The following is a 20,752-nucleotide window of genomic DNA, read 5'->3' as shown; positions in this document are numbered from 1 at the left end:
AGGTCTGCTTTTAATGTTTCTAGTTGTATTAGCTTCAAGTACTGGATCAAACAACCTTCATATTTTCTGTCATTTCCTGGAGGAGAGGGTAACCTATTTTTGCAGTGATAGCATGATTAGCATAGCTCTTTGAGGATGACTGTGTTCTTTTGCAGGCTGGCGAACAGGGTAAACTCCCGCCACATCAAGGTTAGCACAGTGACTCAGCATCTGGTTTGTTTAATAATCATCTACGAGTTTTCCACGTGTTTTTTTAAGTTTTTTTAGAGGTAGCTAGTTGCCTATCTTTGATTATGTGCTTTGTGCATAAGAGAAATCAGGTGACACACTCTTCAAAAGCAGAAAGAAAGAGTGCTACTTTTCTGAACCATGTTCAGTAGTATGGAACACTTATCAGTTTGACCCAATAGACACAGAGCACAAGTATTTACAGTACTTGAAGTCGACTATTTAACATCGCTATTAAACTGTGCCGTGATGTTCAGAGAGAAGCATGTGGATTTGGAAGTGCTGTAACAAAACCATGTTTTGGTGATTTAAACTAGTTTAAGTCTAGATGAAACGGTGCTGACATTCTTAGCAGCTACTGTACATTGTACCATGAATGGAAAGTTAGAAGGCTGTTCAATCCACAAATCACCAGCATTTATCATGGATTTTCTTTACTAACACTAACTGAAACTATGGTATTTTGGCAAAAATGTGGTATATTGATAATTAATGTTGTTATATTATTAAAATAGTAATGTATATTGTATTAAATGTACTGTATAACAGAAGTAAGGGAATATAATTATAGTATTTTAGTTAGAAACTAGATAGTTACCTTTTACCATGAAAGCCATGCATGGTTTTACTGTGGCTCTCATAAACTTCAAATGTACAATACAATGGGAAATGTGTCACTGTCAAATGTATATTTTTGACAAATTATGAAATATTATTAGCATCTACACTTTTGAGTGGAAAAAAGTTGTTTCCCCAACACCCTACAAAATCAGGTGCAAATGATCTAAAAAATGACTACATCAATCAATAATTAATAAACTACTAAGACACATTTAGATTAGAAAAGCTGCATTCACATGAACCAAACCCTGATTCACACTCACACCAAAAGCTCTTAGCATAAACCTTCAGCATAAAGGACTGAATTTGAATCATGTTATAAGTTTGTCAGCTGTCGTTTATTCGCTGCGTAAGCACATAAGCCTAGACCTGCACTCATTAAAGCGACAGTTGCCTTAGAGATACCCTTGGCTCACAGTTTAAAGGTGAAAGAAACCTAGCTTGGGATTCTGCAGCTGTTCCCATGTCTAACGACAGAACCAAGACATGCATTGTCTTCCCTGTTCCAGGCTCAAGACATGTAACATTTCCAATGTCATTTTCCTCTGCTTTCAAAACCATCTTACCACCCCGGGTAATCAAGAGCCGGGCTAAAATCCGGTCTATAATAAAGGAAAATGACTGAATCTGTGAGGAAAGGCAGTCTTTTGTACTTGATCGTTTTTTTACATACTGGATCTATTTGCCAGTGCCTTTCAATACGCTCTCATGGCATGGGATTCTTCCCTCTGTTGTAATATTTCACCTGAATCAACACCTGCAGAGTGCTATATAAATGCAAATGGTATTTTATTGTGTTGCCAAGCTGCTCTTCATTGATGAAGTGCGAGCCACATCTCAGCCTTATTGTGGAGGATTCCTTATTCCCTGTCATTAGATTCAGTGGTGTCAGCTCATATCACTCTCCATACGAGAAAGACTCTACTCGGATTCTATTAAAAAGCTCCTCTGTGACTAGACACCCTCAATACACCTAATTATCTGAAAAGACACGATTCACTTTCTTCACCGTCTCTATTTGTGGGTGTTCAGGTGCCAACCCCTTGGCGGGCATATATGCGCGCGCACACATACTCACAAGGTTGGCACCAGAGCCTGGGCCGAGACTGCCAAGCCAATGACTTTCATCTGCACTGATGACAAATGGCCATGGCATGGACCAGTACGGACTGGAAGCAGATGAAAAGCGGCCCATGTTCTCCAGCGCTGCATTTAATTACCCAGCATATGTTAGAAATCACTCCAAAGAGGATTTGGGGAACGCTTGTTGATCAACAACATAAAAAGCGCTCTTTCTTTTCTGTTTCATTTTGTTTAATTCAGTTTGCGCAAATCATTGATGTGGTGGGAGGGCGGGCACGACGGAGGGCGCATTTAATCTGCTCGGCCCTGGCTGACGAAAAGTTCCCGGTGGCCAGAAGGGGAGAGGAGTGTGGAGCTCTCATCCTCGCCGCGGGGTTACGGCGGTACTTCTGGTCTGCTTCTCATTAAGTGCGCATTTAGAAGGTGAGCTACGAGTTGTTTTTGGCAGGCTAAGAAAAAGGAAATGCAAATGTGCTGCGATGGAAGTCGGCCTGGGAACACTTCCCCCCCACCCTTGCTATTACACAGACTGCATCATCAAAGGATCACCCCCCCCCACCCCCCCCCCCCCCCCAATTAAGGCTGAATTCAAAGTATTTTTCTCTGGTGCACTCAGTGAGCCAGGCAGAACCTGATCGGGCATTCAATGCCCAGCTGAGGGATTCAAACCGACGGGCCCTGCACATCCCATGAAGCTCAAATACGGGAATGGGAGGACAGCAAGCAGCTGAGAGGCCTTGATACAGTATGCCGGATAATCAGAGATGCATTCCTGTGATTCCGAACCAGAGGCGAGATTTCTAATTACGTGGCGGGATACAAGTCCAGGTAACTTAGTGCGATGGAACTATTAACGTCATCGGACACTTGTTTATGCTTATTCCGAAGTGAACTCGCCTGGAAGTGCTGTAATGAATGTGTACTTTCAGTGGAGACACTAGGGTCATTTCTAATAATTGTTGATATTACTGAACTCACCCCGGAGACACCGATATGCATTATTCATTGCGCTCTCTTTGACATCCCTTGCGTTTGAGCATTTTATTCAAGCTGGACCTATCATATCCATATTCATCAGGCTGCAAAGAGGTCACCATGGGCAATATTCCCAGTCGCTCATGGTACGATATCAAAATGGCAAAGACATATTCATTAAATTCATTCTGGTATAATTTTGCAGATAATAACGGGTGAGCAGATTCGACTTTGGTATGTTCGACCACATATATCTCTGTTCGCTGCTCTGCTCTTTGTTCAGAGTAACAAAAAAATCTTGTTTTCCAGCATGACCTGCAAGTGAGAGATAATCAATAAGTATAAAACCAAGAACAGAAAATGTTATTTCAAGTGTTGATTAGAGACAGAAATGAAAGGTTTCTCATGCTTTCTGCAAAATGTTTGAAACAACAACAACAACAAAAAAAGAGATGTAAATGGCAAGCTGTGTATGATGGAGATCTGTGATGTGAAAATGGCTTCAAAAGGTTCTTCTATTTTACTCTCTGGAAGCATCAAAGTCTTCCTTCTATCAGCCCGGAGTCTAAACATCACATTTCTGCCTGGAAAGTGTGTTCGTCTCGTGTATTTGAGAGCATACCGCATCTTTCAACTTTCTGCTCAAACATAAAAATAAGCTGTTAGAAGTTTACAGTATCATCAAGCCAACTGTTGCTGACATGGATTAGTCTCTGCTCACTGTTAAGGCAGGGTCAAAAGGTCAGAATACACAACTTGCACCTATCTACTTTGTATGTATCATTCTCATGATATGTTTCTGTGATATGTATGAAACTTGTGTACTGAAGATAAATAAAAGCTTTTGTGTCCCAAATGTCATCTCTTGCTCTTCTACTTGGCTCAAAACTTGACTTTGGCTTGCAAAAATCTCAGGTATATTGTATGTCAAGTGGTAATTGTAGAGAATCTTGGGATTTAGTGTGCATAAACTACTGTTGAAATGTTTGGGCTCAATCAAATGTATTAATTTTTGTGAAAGAATTCGGCATGTAATATTAGAAATTTCTTTACTGTCACTTTTGATCAATTTAATGCTGAGTTCCTGATTAATAAAACTATTACTTTCTTTAAAAAAAACATACTGGTACAGTACTATGTATATCACCTAAAAAGCCTTAATTACCTGATATTGGGCCATTTGGAGATTTTGAGATGTAACAGTATAGTATAATATAGTTCAATATTAAATTATGTAAAATAGGAGCTTATTCAGTAATTTTGCATATATATCATCATTTAATTGCAATTAATAATATATGTATTAACATAAAATATATAAATACAAATCAACATATCAGCTTCCCTGCCGCCTGGATATCAGTATCAGTCATGAAAACACCCATTTCATTCAACCACTACTCATATCTTTATTGTTTTGCGCTTGATACCATGAAAAGGGCCATAGGCATAAAAAGAAAGAGAATATGAAAATGGTCTATAAGATCTCATAGTAAGTTGTTTGTGAGGACCCTGTCTTTTATATCTGTATTATCCTACCCTTATCCTGATGAATAAGACCATCTTTCATGCTCACTAGTGATCAAAGGATGGATGTCTACATAAAAGCCAAGAAAGGAGAACAAGCAGGCAGCCAATGGCCTTAATAGAGAATACATTCAGCACTTGAGACGTGAAAGATAAAGAAATTTTAAAGAGAAACCAAGAGTAAAATGTTATTGCTCAGAGGTTGCTCTTAATGGAGTTCTCAGTTCTGCCTAATGAACATTGACTCTGATATTTTCCCCAGAATAAAAAAAAATAATAAAGGATTCAAAGGAAGTCACAAATCTGTCAGATGTTGACCTATAACAAGAAATAACCAATAACCAAATTAATCTGAGAAGCAGAGCACCAAAGTAAAAACCTCTTTACAGTCCAAGAGAAACATTTGAGAGCTTTGAGAGATTTCATTTGTGGCTTCTCTTTCCTATGGGAAGATAGAGAGATGGCCATGTACATTACTCCACTGATCATCATTCAGTGCGGGGGAAACATTTGTGTTCAGTCACTTCTCTTTTGCCCGGATCCCTCTGGCTAGAGTGAATTGGAGAGGAGCCAAAATCTAATAAGGTTCAACCTGGCTGTCATGGTTTGAGTGTGTGATGGTAGAGAGGTGTGTGTGTGTGTGTGATGTAGAGGCTGAGAGATAATGTATTGTAAGAGCCAAGGATAGTAAAGCAGGTTGCATGCTGGGGTATCTGGCTCATTATCTTTAAAATGGGAAATTGTTTGGCTGGTTTTGCGTTTAGTATCGAGCTAAGTACTTACAAGCATGTGCATATAAAGCAATCACATTGCTAGTCTGGAGCCAATACATAAAAGAAAAGATGCTTCCTATTGTGACAATGCTTTTTTCCTTTTTGTGTGGCTCATTTACTGTAGCTTTGAGTATAACTATAAAATCCACATTGCATCAGAGAGGTCTGATCATACACTACATGAGACATTTATCAACCACATGATCATCCAAATGCCAAAGTGTTTTGATCAAACAATGCATCAGATATGCAAAAGTTTTACATGTTAATTTACACACTAATGTCAATGTGAGGAAAACTGATGTCTAAAACACTTTAAAACCCCAGACTGATTGAACAGCATATGTCAACATCCATTCTCTAGTGCTTTCAATTAAGGTGTCTGAACATGAATTTCAGACAAAGCTTTTAAAATACCCAGAGAGCAGGGGTGGACGATGGGGTAAAAATATCATATTGGATTGAAGGAAAAATATTGAGGAAAATCATGATTCACGATTCTTGTTTTACTATTCTGCAAGTTGTCTGAGCAGTACAGCCAAACTAATTTCTCTATTTTAAAAACATGGTAACAAAATATAAATTTAAAAAAGAATGGCAGACATTTAGGCCAACGTGGATAAAAATAAAATGTCATTATTTTATCTCTGTTATTAAAATGCAAGAGTGCTTTATTTTTCACAGTAGGACAGTAGGTGTATTTAGCAGTAGCATTCAAGAAATGTAATGAACAAATTTTCAAAATAATGCACTTCACTGTGTAAATTACACATTGATTCTTATTAAAGCAACTGTATTAAAGTTCTTCAGTCAAGAGCAGTGAGTGATTTTTCTCTCTGTGTGTTTTGTTGTTTTATTAACATTAAAGAGATACTTCTCCCAAAAAATTTATCATTTTTTTTTAAACCTGAATGAATTCCTGCATTCTGTTGAACATAAAAATTATTTTGAAAAATGTGCTTAACCAAACTGCTGCTCCGCAGTGAATTTCCTAGTGTTTTTTGGTTTTTTTACTCCTACTATCAAAGATGAGACCAGTAACTGTTTACCTATATTCCTCAAAATATATTATTTTCTGTTCAGCACAAGAAAGAAATGAATACAGGTTTTGGACCACATGAGAGTGAGTAAATAATACCAGAATTGTAATTTTTAGGTAATCCCATCCCTTTGACAAGTGGCAGCATGTTTACTACAATTAGTCAGCTGTCACGTGAAGAACTGAACACATCTAATATACAAGCACATATCCGTTGTGCTATCAACTGTTCGAAATATCCAATCAGGTGCTGTTTGATAGGCTTTTTAGTTTGTGTGCACTTCAGGTGTGCGTACACAGAAATAGTGCACGTCAGAACAGCACGCTAATGAAATGTTTAACCCGCAAAGCTTTAAAGCACATGCAAATAATGGAGTGATGGGAGTGTAACTCTACTTTCTGAGTTAACATTAGATGAGAATGTATGTCACATTGTACTATTGCAACGGAAGTGCCAGAACTGAAACTGATAGAATGTGCACTGTAGCACGATACCATGATTCCATTTCTTCAAAAGAAGATCGTTGAAACATTTTAATCATCCACGATCAAAAACAGTGTTATATCACACCCCTACCTTAGAGTAATGATATATTACTGATTTAAACATTCTCATAGGAAATAAGCAGGAAGAGCATCTGTTCATCACACGCACTTCATTAAGTGTTTGACTGACACATTTTCACAACGTATTACTAATCCTCATCATGGTAGAAACATGAGGCATGTGAGGTTTTTTATGATTTCACTTGGCATTAATGAGAAGGAACACTTTGTAATTGGCTGATACATAACTGCTATTCAAAACATCAGTTCAGAAAATATGGCAATCAAAAGTGTTTATACCTTATGTTCATAGCACATATATCAAAAGATAAAGCATAACTGGATTCCTTAGGAGATAACTTCTTTAAAATTAAAATTATTAGCAAGGTCCCTGTATGCCTAGTGTAAGCACAATAGCACACACTTGGTTATAGTCATGTTTAAACAGCATCATACGTTTAAGAGGAACGGAAATTGTGTATGGTTGAGGCACAAAACTTTGCCGTACACTCCACAGAAATAAGTCTGAGTGACTGGACAGCTCTAGTGGCTTCTGGGCACCCCGAGAACATTATCTAAATAAACATGTCAGCTAAGGTAACAGGCAGCCACTGGATGAGATGAAAGACCCCATTTACACCTGATATTAAAATTCATTTTATGTGGGTTTTTTTTTTTTAAACAAGACTGAATGCTAAATGCAAGAGAGAAAAAAAGTCCAAAACATTTCAGAGGTGAGGTGAATGAAAAAGTGATCGAATGAGCTGTAACACCACATCATGACAACAAGCACAGCAAACAAGATTTTAGTACAGAAAATGTACATGTCATTAGGTCTGGGTGAAATAAATATCCACAAATATCCTCAAAAGGATGAAAAATATTACAGTATCACAATACTGAGTTGAAAGCAACTCAGTGTTTTAGTATATTTCTCAACCTTTTAATAATTCCTACATTTATGTTTCCCTTTTTTCACTTAATGAATTCAAAAAAGAAAGAGAATAATATTTAAATGATAATACTCAGCCCGATTTGTCATAATAAATGACCTCAGTGCACTTGATACGTTTTAAATATTGGAAAAATTTAGCTTTACCTTGCCAACATAAAGAGGATCGTCTCCTGTGTACTCCTCCAGGACGAAGAATTGGTTCCACACCCAGTTGCGCTTGTGTCTTTGAAGAGATGCACCCACACTAGTTCTGAGGGTCCTGAGGGGAGCCGGACGAAGCGGGAAAGAGTTCAGAGTCATCCCCCAGCAGCCCATGTCCCACTGGGCTAACAGCAACATAGTCATTACACTCAGTCCAGTCCACACTGCAGAGCCGATCTGCATCGTTTGGATGAAAGGATGAAAGTAAAAAAAGAAGGAAATTCAAAAATACACTCCTCCGTATTGAAGAGGCACCAAAGATCTTGAGGCTAAGAGTGGCTCCTGGGAAACTGTGCACTATCCTCAGCTCTGGCGTGGGTAGCGGGGACAGAGCAGACCGTCTGACTGGTGATTGATGAGAGAGACCACAGGAATGAACGATGACTGTAGCTGAAGCCCTCAAACCTGTGGTGAGAACAGACATCAGGAGGAGAGGTTGAAGAAAATCAGAGAGAAAGAAACAAATCCAAGAAATATACAAAAAGAGAGTCTGTCAGCACAGATGCAGGCTTGATTTACTGTTATTTTTTAATACCACTTCACATTTGAACCCCAGATTAAGACAACATGACTTTTGGCATTTCAGAGGTTGCAGTCTGAGATGCAGGTGCAGGCAGAGCGCTACAGGTGAGCAAAACGGACATGCGGCTCTTTTCCTTTGGATGGGTATGTGACAGCACTGCTGAAACTGGAGCACATTCATCTTTAGGGCTGAAGGGAGCCAAGGAGGGAAGGGGAAACCGACAGAGGGAGAGGGATAGAGCTAAGGATTGGAGAAATAAAGCAAATATGTACCATCTCAAGTCCCAACAATGGAAAGAGTAGCTCCATTATCATACTCAGCTTACACAAGACTGCATATGGGTCAATATCAAATAAAAATGTCTAAAAATAAATCCAATTTAAAGCACATTTACTCTGTATTAATGTCAGTTTTATAAAGTAAAAAAAAAATGTTTGGACCATTAAAAAAAAAAAAAAAAAAATCTAAAGACTAATAATTATGCCACGGTCTAACCATCAAGTAAGTTTTTTCTTAATATTACCTTAATCATAAAAAAGGGTTTAATATATTAGATATATTTTAAGGTGAATGATTTTATTTGATTGATCGATTTAGTTTGAAATATATATATATATATATGGAAATCCATAGAAGTGGTGTTGTGTATTAGGGCATTACATGGATGAATTTCATTTTTCAAAGGAAAAAAATCATCATGTCATTGACTCACAGTTTCACAGTATATCACATTGTTAGATTATTCTTCATTTACCAGTCACTTTCCAATCCAATGTGATTTATGGTACTTTTTGTACAGTCTGAAACTCACTGGGGTTGGTTAAGTACTTTGCTCGAGAGCACAATGTCAGTGGCTCGTGAACGGCCCCATCTTGGGTTTGACCCTACAACCTAACCTTAAGAACTGCTACTAAGAACGACAAGGCCCCACTACACCGTAAAAGTGTGTTATGCTAAGTGACACTGGATTTTTATAGTGTATAAAAAAAACCCCCTCATGCTCCAAATTGCAAAGGAGAACTACAATTTAAAAGTGTGCACTCTAAGTTGAAGTGACTGAATTCCAGGCACAAATTTCTCCTAAGGGGTCCCTGGAGCTTCTCGGTCCATGAGAGCCTTTTAGGTGTTTCTAAAATTCTTTTAAAGTCAAACACTTACAAGTCTGGAAAAAAAAAATAGTTCAAAAGGGATTTGGGTACAGCACATATACGTTCTCTAGAGTAATCTGTCCTTCCAGCAGTTCAAACCCACAGCAGCAGGATTCACGCCCCAACAGTTTATTTTGATGTTGAAGAGGATGTCGAAATCTACACGGAAATCCCTCATTGTCCAAAAAAAGATGAGATCTGACCTACGCTTTACAGACAGATAAACTCCCATATTGGGTTTAGTGTCCATGGCTATTTGAAACCTTGCAATTATCGCACCATGTGCAGAAGATTTATTATAATATTCCCTGCAGTTTAGATGGGCTTCAAACAATGATGCTATCTGAAAGTGTTAAATAATTACATTTATTATAAAGTGTTGATGGTAATATAGGGTTTAAATAAAAGGTGTAAAAACACATCTGAGAATTAAAGCTATATAAGACAGATGCTGTAACTGTGCTAAATAATAGCATATTTGAAGCTGGGATTCAGAAGGTGAACAGAAGAGTAAATCACAAAGCATCCCTCAGGGAATCCATTCCCTCTTTGTATTGCCTTCAAGCTCAAAAGGGCCGGCGCTGCTGACGGAGAACAGAACGTCCTGCGCTTTGCTTCTGAAGACCACAGTGCCAGGACCCCTCAGTGGGGAAAAGTCTCATCTAAAGCCTGTAATCTCTATCGTAAGCTTCACTTTATAGGGGAATTACAAGTGCTTAGTGACTGATTAGATCTCGGCGCGTCTGACTGTGTAGATTCAACAAAAGTTTTCAAAAATGGCTGACGGGTATCAAGAAAACACAGTTATGGCAAAATAATCCGCTACACGTCTCAATTATCTCAGAGCTCGAACAGTTTCATTGAAGTGCCACATGACACCACTGCAAAATAAAAAGAGCTTCGAGTCTGGAATGCTTATAGCGTAGCGGAGGCTAATAAAGAGAGCTGGAAGGTGATACGGATCATTTATCAAGCTTGCATTAAAACACAACAAACAAGGACATAGGAGACAAGCCCTGGGATTTTGTGTTATGTGTCTGAAGCAATATTACAGAACATGTTTGCTTTTCTCAGAATTCCTCAAATTGCTTAGGTCCCATACTATATAAGTAAAACAACAATAATAATAAAAATAAGGATTTACAACCTAACAGAAAGAAATACCATCCGATTTTTCAGAAATTAATGTGAGGGCATCATGTTACAGTCTTAGTTAGATCATTTGAAACATCGACACAGCTAATGAACTGAACTGAATCAACATTGAACTGACATGAGCTGTATAACGACACTACTGCCTTCTGTAGAGCTTGTTATAGCTGAATTTAACTCGATTTATAACTAATGAACTTTGCAACATCAACACATTTATTGAACTGAATTGAAACAACCCCGAATTAAATGAAGTTCAATAATGACACAAAAGAGTGACTTAATGCCTGCCCAAATTCGTAGCTGCGTTTGTCCTGCTTGTCTCTTTCTTTCCCTTTTATTTTTTCCCATAGAAAAATAAAATACAGAGATACAAGACTGTTTAAGTAATAGTTAGTGAGGGCATCATTCTGTACAGCATCATGTGTAGTATAGTTATTCTCCATGAATTTTGTTGTTGAACATGATTTTGTAAAAAAAATAAAAAAAAAATAAGTAGAAATAATGCAAATAGACTGCACAAAAGCATCTTGGAGCTCTTTAAAGGTTTTGATTCAAAATTTGTTTCCCTATGGAGAACATGAGTGGAGTATTTACTTCTGGAATCCAACAGTTGCACTCTATCATCCTCTGTTGAGCTCTTTTACAGCTTCATAACTGTTAATTCATAACTGATTCATTTTACAAAATTAACACTGTTATTTTCCTGTTTATCAATGTGACGCTCTAGTTTAAAACAATCTGTACTGGCACTATATATATATATATGTGTGTGTGTGTGTGTGTGTGTGTGTGTGTGTGTGTGTGTGTGTGTGTGTGTGTGTGCGTGCGTGTGTGTGTTAAACATTCAAATCTGTGTTTTTTGCATTAGGATCCTTCCCAAACCCATTATGGTTTCAATCGATTTTTCACCAATTATTAGACTAATCAAAAAAATGGATCATGACTTAAAACCGATTTACTGTACAAGGCAACAATATGCCATGCTCTGACTCTACTACATTTGTTCCTCTTTTCTTTCCAGCTCCCCACTAAAAAATTTTCCCTGCCCGAATCTGCTCGCTGTCGGGCTTGGCTGAGGCCCCGGACTTTGTGTTCAGCACAGATCGCCCAAATGGTCTGGGACAGGATGATGAAGTCTCATTAGCCCCCCATGCCATCTGACGAGAGGAGCTGAGGCTTCAGCGCAGACCACCCTGTGAGAGAGTGCCCACAGCCACAGCCAGCGATTCAGCTCCAAAACCCCATCTCAGCACACTCTTTAGTCATATCCCCCTGTGGTGCAAGAGCGATTGTGGCACACACCAGGGACAGTATGCTCCAACACAGAGCAAAGCAAGGCTCCTGGCATCTGGACATCAAACACAGCACAGTGTGGACTGGTAGCATATGGCCTTCTTATTATGGCAGCCCTTCGCCGTGCAGACTCTTGAGGGTGACAACGACAAGATTTCGCAAAAATCTGGGCTGGATATTATTGCTTATGAGCAGGCAAGATGTAAATTCTAATAAAGAATACATTTACAATATATATATTAAAAAGATGATTTTCTTGCAGAGTTTCATGGTACGCCTGAAAAAAAATTTATTAAAAGGCCTTGATCAAAATATGTATGGGTGGGCCACCCCAAGACCATCCCTGAAAAAATCTGCACATTTTTAATTTCCGACACAGGCATACTGCACTTCTTATCTGATCTACAATGTAAAAGATTATTTTTCAAAGATGTAACTAAAGCAAAGATTCCTAAAGTACATTTTACACGAAATACTGTTTTAGTCTTTCTATTTCAACATTTCATGTTTAATTTAATATGTTACTTGCTTTGTAATTTAAGTGAAAATGTTTTTTCCAGTATATAGTATGACTTGGCAAATGACATCAATCTCATACCATTTTTACACCATTGGTTCTCATTTTCATAATCTTTCCTAAGGGCCCAAAAAACTACACGACAGCCGCCTACGCTATATAAAATCTTATTGGGACCCCCACATTCCAGGTTAATATTCTTGGTCACCCCTCCCTGACGCCAGCCCAGTCTATGCATGGGCACAAACTAAAGTGCAAACAGACTACAACCAGATGTAAAGTCAGGAAATAAGCAATAGTAACAATTAAGCAACAGCACAAGAACATCTAAACATATTCTACAAATAATACTAAAATTTACTTCGCAACGAAACACACTCACACACACACACCCACCCAAAGCCACATCAAGTTGGCCGAACAGTTCACTCAACGCGCCACCTAGCGGCCGTCAGCTTAACATTACAATCGAAGTTTCCACTAAGAGCCTTCCGTGCTGTCGTTGGCATTGCAGTGGCGTCCTGACGGGAAGGTATCGATACGAAGGTGTGAGGAAAATCTGCACCTCTGTACTTGTGATATCCGCTCTTGTTCTGCTATAACACCACGCACACAAAACAAAACCTCTAACTCACACCAAGGTATTTTCACATCAAAAAGTCTTTCACAGTCACACTACAAACGACAGTATTTGCATCACAAATGCGAGTCCCTGGCAAGGTCCCAAGCATTGCTCTTAGGACTGAGAAATTGTACTTCGTAGCGACTCCTTGAATATGCTGACTGCCAGACCTTAACTTTTATAACATCACAGATGCTCCTGAGGGAAAAGCGCTGAATATTAAAACATCACAGCCACTGAGAGAAACTTTCAGATCTTAATGCTGACCACACTGTTCGACAATATTTGAAAGTGCATATCGTGTGAATATAGCTAATATTAGCGTTAGATTCAATTTAAAAGGTTTCGTTCATTTTATTTTATTCGTATATATTTATCAATCCCTTATATTCCCTTAATCATTATTTATGATATAGCCTACTTTAAGTACGTTTAAGGAAATCATCTTAATAATAACAAATAACGTCACAATAGTATTGCCATTTCTCAACTTTTAAATTGCTATAAGATGATATTGTAGATTCCTAATGTGTAATCAGGCACCGCAAATACACTCAGTCCGTACAGTATTGCAGCTCAGCAAACACCGCATAAATCAGACTCACCTTTTCCTTCTGGTCTTTCAAATTGATAAACTGTGAATGTTCTTGTGTAAATGCAGAAGAATCCCGTCACGTCGCTGCCGCTTTAGACGCGCTCTTCCCGAATGAGTGAAGGAAACATATTCAGGAGCATCCCTGCACTACAGGCGTCTTTCCCTCCGTTCCGCTCAATCACTGCGCTGCTCGCGCACACTCCGCGCGTCTACAATAAGCCCTATTGAGAAGCCACAGCTGCAGCGAACCTTAGCCAGGGGAGAGCACTGTGGAGAGACTCACAAAGGGACCGCAACACTGTCGGCCATCCGTGAAGCATGCCTCGGGAGACTCAGTCCCCACAAACTCTGGGAAAACGGTGGTTACGAGCTACTTATTGTCTCTAGTGAAAGTGGTTGACAAAATGGACAAGTCTCTGTTAGTGTGCTACGGGAGCATCCTATTGAGGGGAGGTGCTGATGTCAGTCACCGTATCCAAGGTGCCGTGGCGATTCTAGGGGTGGGGGGTGCACTGAGGGGCCTAAGTGTGCAGAGAGGGACCAAATTAAAACCTCTTCAGGACGAGTCAATGTTCCCGAGATGTGGGTTCAAGACCTTACTTTTTTCAAGCTATTTAAGCTATTTATTTATTTATTTACAAGTTGCCAAACCTAATCTTTATCTGCAATTTGAAACGAGGGAGATATTTTAATTCTTGTCACCTGTCCAGTGACAAAGGTATAAGTATTAATACCATAAAATTAATTAAAAGTTTAACGCCATAACATGAATATATTGGATTATTTCATTTCACTAAAACATTTCAAAAGACTCCCAAGTGTGTGTGTGTCTGAGTGTGTGTGTGTGTGTGTATACAGAGTACATATTATTTTACAGCACAGTACATATTAATTAGCCTTTTAAAAGGTACTGCCCAGTGACAGCTTTTGTACATTTATTTCTGAGAGTGTAGGCTACATGCATGTGATATGTAAGTGTGATTGCGTATGCGTATATATCTATACCTACCATGTACCTAGAAAAAGTCATGTCCTTCTACCTTGATTTTCTCTAAAACTCACTTTTTTTTACTATTACATGGTGCTTTGGAAGCCTATCTGATACCATTTTCCATAAGCGTTGCCTTTATACACAAAACATACTGCCTGATAAGTGAATGACTGGACAGCCAGGTAACTGCCTTCAGTTTCGGATCCAGCACTGGGATGTTTCACTGTTTTTATCAGTCCGCTTGTCAGTGTTCAATGTGTGCAGTGCTGAGAGGAAGTAGATTTGCCTGGAGTGAAGAGCACTGGTATTTTATCCCTTGCAATGGAAGCAAAGCTGTGTATTATATTCCTGTAGCAAGAAGGAGCGGGTTGATAAAAGTAAAAAAATTTTTGCCTCATAATGGCTTTGACCGGGGGTTTTCTCACCGGTGAGTATAAAGCATGACTCAAAAACATGGAGTGGATCTGGGGCAAAGGGAGGAACATGATCAGATAATCAACCAATTCGGCACAGGTAGCTTTACTAGCACAAATATATATATATATATATATATATATATATATATATATATATATGGGAAGTACTCTGGGTTCTGGCAATATTCTGAGCTCACTCCCTCACGGAGTTGGAAAAAGGAAGTATTTGAATCACCTTTTGCTTTAATTACAGTCTTTAGTCCTTTGGGATCTGTCTCTGTCTCTATTAAATGTGCACATCTGGACTTTGCAATATTTGCCCACTCTTCTTTGAAGAGCTGCTCAAGTTCAGTTAAATACGATGGTGACCGTTTGTGGACTGCAGTCTTCAAGTCCTTCCACAGATTTTCGATAGAGTTCAGTCTGGGCTCTGAGGCGGCCATGCAAGGACATCCACTTTTTTCTCCTTCAACCACTGTGTGTTCAGTTTTGCTGTGTGCTGTGAGTCATTGTCATGTTGGAAGGTAAACCTTCTTCACACTGACAACCTTCTGGCTGAGGGCTGTAAGGGAAACAGGTCAAATTAGCTCAAAGGGAATCATTTAGGATTTTAAAGGGAATTTGAACAGAATCACCGTTTCACGGCTGATCACTGAGACACCCTGCGATTAACTGAACGAGCTGTTTAACATCAAATCTGCACTGGATATTAATATATGTAGTTTCATAACAAGGTTCGGGAGGAGCACTTCAGATACTTAGCCTAATTAGCACAGGTGGAACCACTTGAGATAATCACCCTTAGGGTATAAATACAGCTGAATTAGCCTACCTGTCTCCATTGACAGTTTATCAGCATCCCCCCTCCACCCCATCTCCTCCACTAGAGTTCATTTTACACTTTTATATATCGGGGGGTACTCTAGGTTTGTGCCATTCTCGAGCTCGGAGCCCCTTCCCCGGACAGCACGCCAAATATGCATTATAATACTTCAGCTAATTATATGTAAGTGTGAACTCGTGAACCAAAGTATAGTGAATACACTTAATTAGCACAGTAACAAGGTCGGCAGTTTAAGACATTATCTTGTAAGCAGGAAACACAAGATACTTCTCTTTTCAATATGAATAAGGCTTTAGATAAATCTAAGACATATAAGTTAATCTAACACATAAGCACACGCACACTCACACATTCACACAAGTTGCAGGGAGAGAGAACGTTAGGGATGAATGAGTTTAAGAGAATGAGAATGTGGAATCCCAAGTTTACAGCAATACGTGAAATTGCATAGACATGAACAGCCATCAATCACTTAATTAACCCTTTGCATTGAGTTCCTCATTGAGGTTAAAATTATATTAGATACACCAGTACAAATGTGAGTCTGGAGGTGTTACTTACGTCTCCTGTGTAAAAGGGGGTTCCCTTTGTTGTCGTTGAAAGGGGGTTTCCCGAGGTTGCTGATTGGCTGGAAGTTCTTTAGTCGCTGAAGTCTTGGGAAGCCCGTGGTTGGTCGTTGGCTGACAATGCAGAGTTGTGTGGGCTGGTTGAAGTTGAACAGGCACTCGAGGTCAGACGTGGAGACACAGCATTACAAAACGTAACTCAGAACATGAAACTCTCAAACGGAAAAGAAAATAAACTAAATTAAAAGAATAGAAGTAAAGTGTGACGAGACTAGGTGGTGTTTCTTCTCATCGTTGCCAAGTAGCAGCAGGCGTGCAGGCCGAAGCATGCTGGAACCGTGCTCAAAGAACGCTAACAGTGATGACTAAAAACATGACGGGGGTATCATAAATCATATGTTATCTTATCAAGCACGGTATAATTTTGGACATGATTTCTAAAACAAGAATATGATACATTTGACAAATAACTGATGGTCAGAAACATTTCAAGCAAGCAGATTGAAATGCATACATACTAAACATGAATATGAATCTTTAAACTATTCAATAGTTATTAAAAAGGCATACACGATAAGTGATTTGAAACATACTAGTCAAATGTGTTGGTTTCATAAATGATATAGAGTTAAGCAATGGGCTGATATTCCTTTATAAGTCCTTTTCAGTTCATTGAGTTCACTATAAATGACAGTTCCTGTGCCATTCTGTGCCAACATAAGGATGTTCCGTGGAGACCAGAGGTTAAAAGGTCCCCTTAGGAATTTCAGTCTGGTTCGGTTAGATGGGGGGAAGTCAATCCAAGGATCTTGTGTATAACTCTCATGGGGTTACATGTGATGGCCGGCGTTGCATCTCGATTATTTGCCTCAAATTTGACAATCTCTTCTCCAAATTGAAATTGTCAATAATTGCTCTAATGGTGTTAATGTTGAAAGCTGTTCTGTGAAAGAGTTGGTTGGTTGGTTATCTTGCTTCTGACTTGTGGCACTAGGAATTGATTTACAACATCCTGTTGCCTTTCTGAGGAATTTGGCTCCTCATATTTCAACCATAGTCCTGATCGAATCTTTAATTTGTCTGGTTCGGATCTGATAAACTACAGGGCAGCAGATTTTTCTCAATAATTTGACATTGTTTTACCCTGTCAATTTTTCCTTTATCCTGACAAGTGTTCCAGTCCCTGCTGCAGAGAAACATCCCCATAACAGGATTTTACCACCACCATGCTGTACTGAATGGTGTTAAGGCCCGTTCACACCAAGCACGATAACTATAAAGATAAAGATAAAGATATAGTTCAAAAAATCGTTCTTAATATTAAAGAATAGCGGAGTCCACACCACAACTATAACGATAAAGGCACAGAGAAACGATATCATTGGAATCCCTTTCAGAACGATTTTTTTTCTGATGAATGATAAAAACATTGCCAACCAATCAGAATCAATCCTGCTGTAATAAGCTCGAGAATTTAAAGCAGCAGACATACGTCTGCTTAGAAAATACAGACAATATCGTTCGCTGGTGTGGACGCTAATATCGTTATTTTTATAGTTATCGTTCTTGGTGTGAACGGGCCTTTATTCAGTTAAATTAAATTCAATTAAAGTTTATTTGTATAGCCCTTTTACTATACAAATCATTGCAAAGCAACTTTAGAGAAAATTAAGTTTTTACAATATTTAGTAGTAGCTTATAAGTGGTGACTGTCAGTTTATTTGCATATGGCGGACATTTTCAGATTTTTTTTTTTTTAAAGACGTAGTAAAACAGATGATGAACACTATTAACAGTGATTATTATATGATGTTATCACACTTGTAGCAAAATTATTATTATTTATAATGGATGGTAAGCTGTATTCGATTTTCATTTGGGCAAAACTTACTCGTGACTGCTGCCTTTTTTGAGGAGTGTCTTTTTTCTTGCAACCCTCCCATACAAGCCATATTTGTGGTGAATTTGTGATATTGTTGTCACACGCACACAATGAACACTCTTTTTAAACTCCATAAACTCAAGCAGCTGCTTCAGAATTGCTGTAGGGCTCTTGATCGCCTCTCTGGCCAGTTTCCTCCTGGCTCTTCCATCCAGTTTAGAGCGACATCCTGATCCAGGGAGGGTCTGTGCTGTACTAAATACCTTCCACTTCTTAATAATAGACTGTGATTCTGGGCACTGATAAAGCCTTTGAAATGTTTCTGTATCCATTTCCTGACTTGTGCCAATCCACAACTTTACCCCGGAGATCTTTTGGCAGTGCCTTGCCACCCATTGTTGATTGTTTGCTTCAGTTGAAACACTCCAGGAAAGCCTGTTTTCATGCTGAGATAATCAAAATGACCACAGCTGATCACAGTTAAAAGTCAAATGGCTTTGTGTGCCATTGAGAAGGTGATTAGCTACACTTGGCTGAGTTTACAAGTCATTTTTAGGAGGGGGTGATCCTTTTTTCAACTCAGTTATTTTTATTTATTTATTTTCTGACATGTTGGTGTTATATCTTTCACTGTCTGGATGTTATAAGTTTGCACTAAGTAAATATAGATGGTATAAGTATATTTTCAAATACAAAAGGCAAGCACAAGACAGAATCCAGGGGCTAGAACCATAAAAAAGTGATCTGCTCTTTAAAACAAACATTTGGACATGAACTGCAGTGTGTATCATAAGAAATCTATGCAAACGTTTTGTTTGTGGCCTGTGCATCTGCGCCCTCGCCACTAGCCAGGGTGAATTTGCATGCTCTGCTCCCTCATGGATCAAAAAACTTCAAGCATGTTTTTTGTTGTTTCATTTTGGTGTATTGGTTATTACAGGCATAGATTATTACTTGACATTTAATGTTACATTAAGTATGGAGATGGCTTACTGGCATGGTTGAATGAAAAGTTATAAATGTAAAGCGTAAGTTTACAATATCTCTCTTTGTAAAGAAGCATTTACTACACCAAATGTTACATTGACAAATTTGATATTCCTTTGAATATATCACCCTGCCAGGTTTTTTTTTTTTTTTTTTTTTTTTTTTGACATAGAAAAGGAAAATAATAATAAAAAAGAAATTAACTGAATTATAACAAAAAAAAGAAAGTGTTTTTGTGTCTTTCATCCTTTCCAGTATACAGTAAGTCATAGCTGCAAGGCTCTTCTAGCTCAATCCCTCTGTGACCTAAAACAAACAAGATAAACTTTACATTGGAGAGAGTCCTCTAATCCAGCCATGAGCATTACTTTAGGAAAAAGTTAATTAACTGTTGCTGGCTTATATCACCGTCAATAGACCTATGCTTTCAACAATAGTGCTGAGCTAGTCAAAACTACACAAATTCAACAACTTCTCAATTACAGTGGGACACTCTGCGGTGTCACATTGCCCTGGATTAACCAACATGGGTGACAGCTAGAGCTCTGAGCTTCACTGAGCTACTCTGTGTCCAAAGTTCTTGCATTTAATCCCACTGTTGAGAAGCGCTGAGGCAGGGGAAGAGGAAGAGTTTTTTTTTTTTTTTTTTTAATAGTGCATAGTAGACCAGATCTCAATTCGTAAGTGAGGGTGCACCCGAGCAAGCTTAAAACCAAGAGAGGCAGTATTTCTAGACAAGGTTTCTTTTTTGCTGCTGTACAGTGGCAATGCGTGACATCCACAGAAAGAACCACAGTTTAACCTTGATACTAAAGGACATTGTCAGTGTGTGGGGGAGTTTGTGATCCAAGTAAGTGTCAGCCTTGTGATATTGCATTTGCCTTAAGTGCACAATTTAACAAGTAGAGCCATCAAGTGCACAGAACACTGTAAGACTGCACAGAAGCTAAGAAAACATTTTTAGGAGTTGCTTCAGAGATAACACTATTCATACTCCAAAGGCACACACTTGCCTTTCTGTCTTTCTGAACGATCTATAAAAGATCCAAATAAAGCATCCACATAAGCTGACATACATTTTAGAAGAAGATAATTGTTTGTAGTGATAAAATTCGATTTATCAAGGACAGTGCTTCTACAAAAAAAGTGAAACAAACTGTCAAAGTCACTCTATTGTCTTCTTTGTGAAGCAAAAAGGCATGGTCATTCACACGCTTTATAGAAATGTAGCATTATATCCAATTATACCCAAGTTTTTTTTTAAA

The 20,752-nt window shown here is 38.6% G+C and overlaps 1 protein-coding gene across 1 annotated transcript in view; it reads right to left on the bottom strand.

Annotated features, from left to right (window-relative positions):
- The window catches only part of LOC128029240 (cadherin-7-like), a 52,155-nt gene extending 37,949 nt beyond the window's left edge, over positions 1-14,206 (bottom strand). Inside the window, exons 1-2 of the mRNA XM_052616888.1 lie at positions 13,812-14,206; positions 7,892-8,353 (exon numbers count right to left, since the gene is read on the bottom strand). Coding sequence (XP_052472848.1) covers positions 7,892-8,131 — 240 coding nt within the window. The 5' untranslated portion in view covers positions 8,132-8,353; positions 13,812-14,206. The remainder of the gene's footprint in view (positions 1-7,891; positions 8,354-13,811) is intronic.
- Positions 14,207-20,752: the final 6,546 nt, after the last annotated feature.

This window comes from Carassius gibelio, chromosome A2, assembly GCF_023724105.1.
Source record: "Carassius gibelio isolate Cgi1373 ecotype wild population from Czech Republic chromosome A2, carGib1.2-hapl.c, whole genome shotgun sequence".
Lineage (NCBI taxonomy): Eukaryota > Metazoa > Chordata > Actinopteri > Cypriniformes > Cyprinidae > Carassius > Carassius gibelio.
The sequence above is the reverse complement of the archived record's forward strand: the minus strand, read 5'-3'. Positions and strand labels throughout refer to the sequence as shown.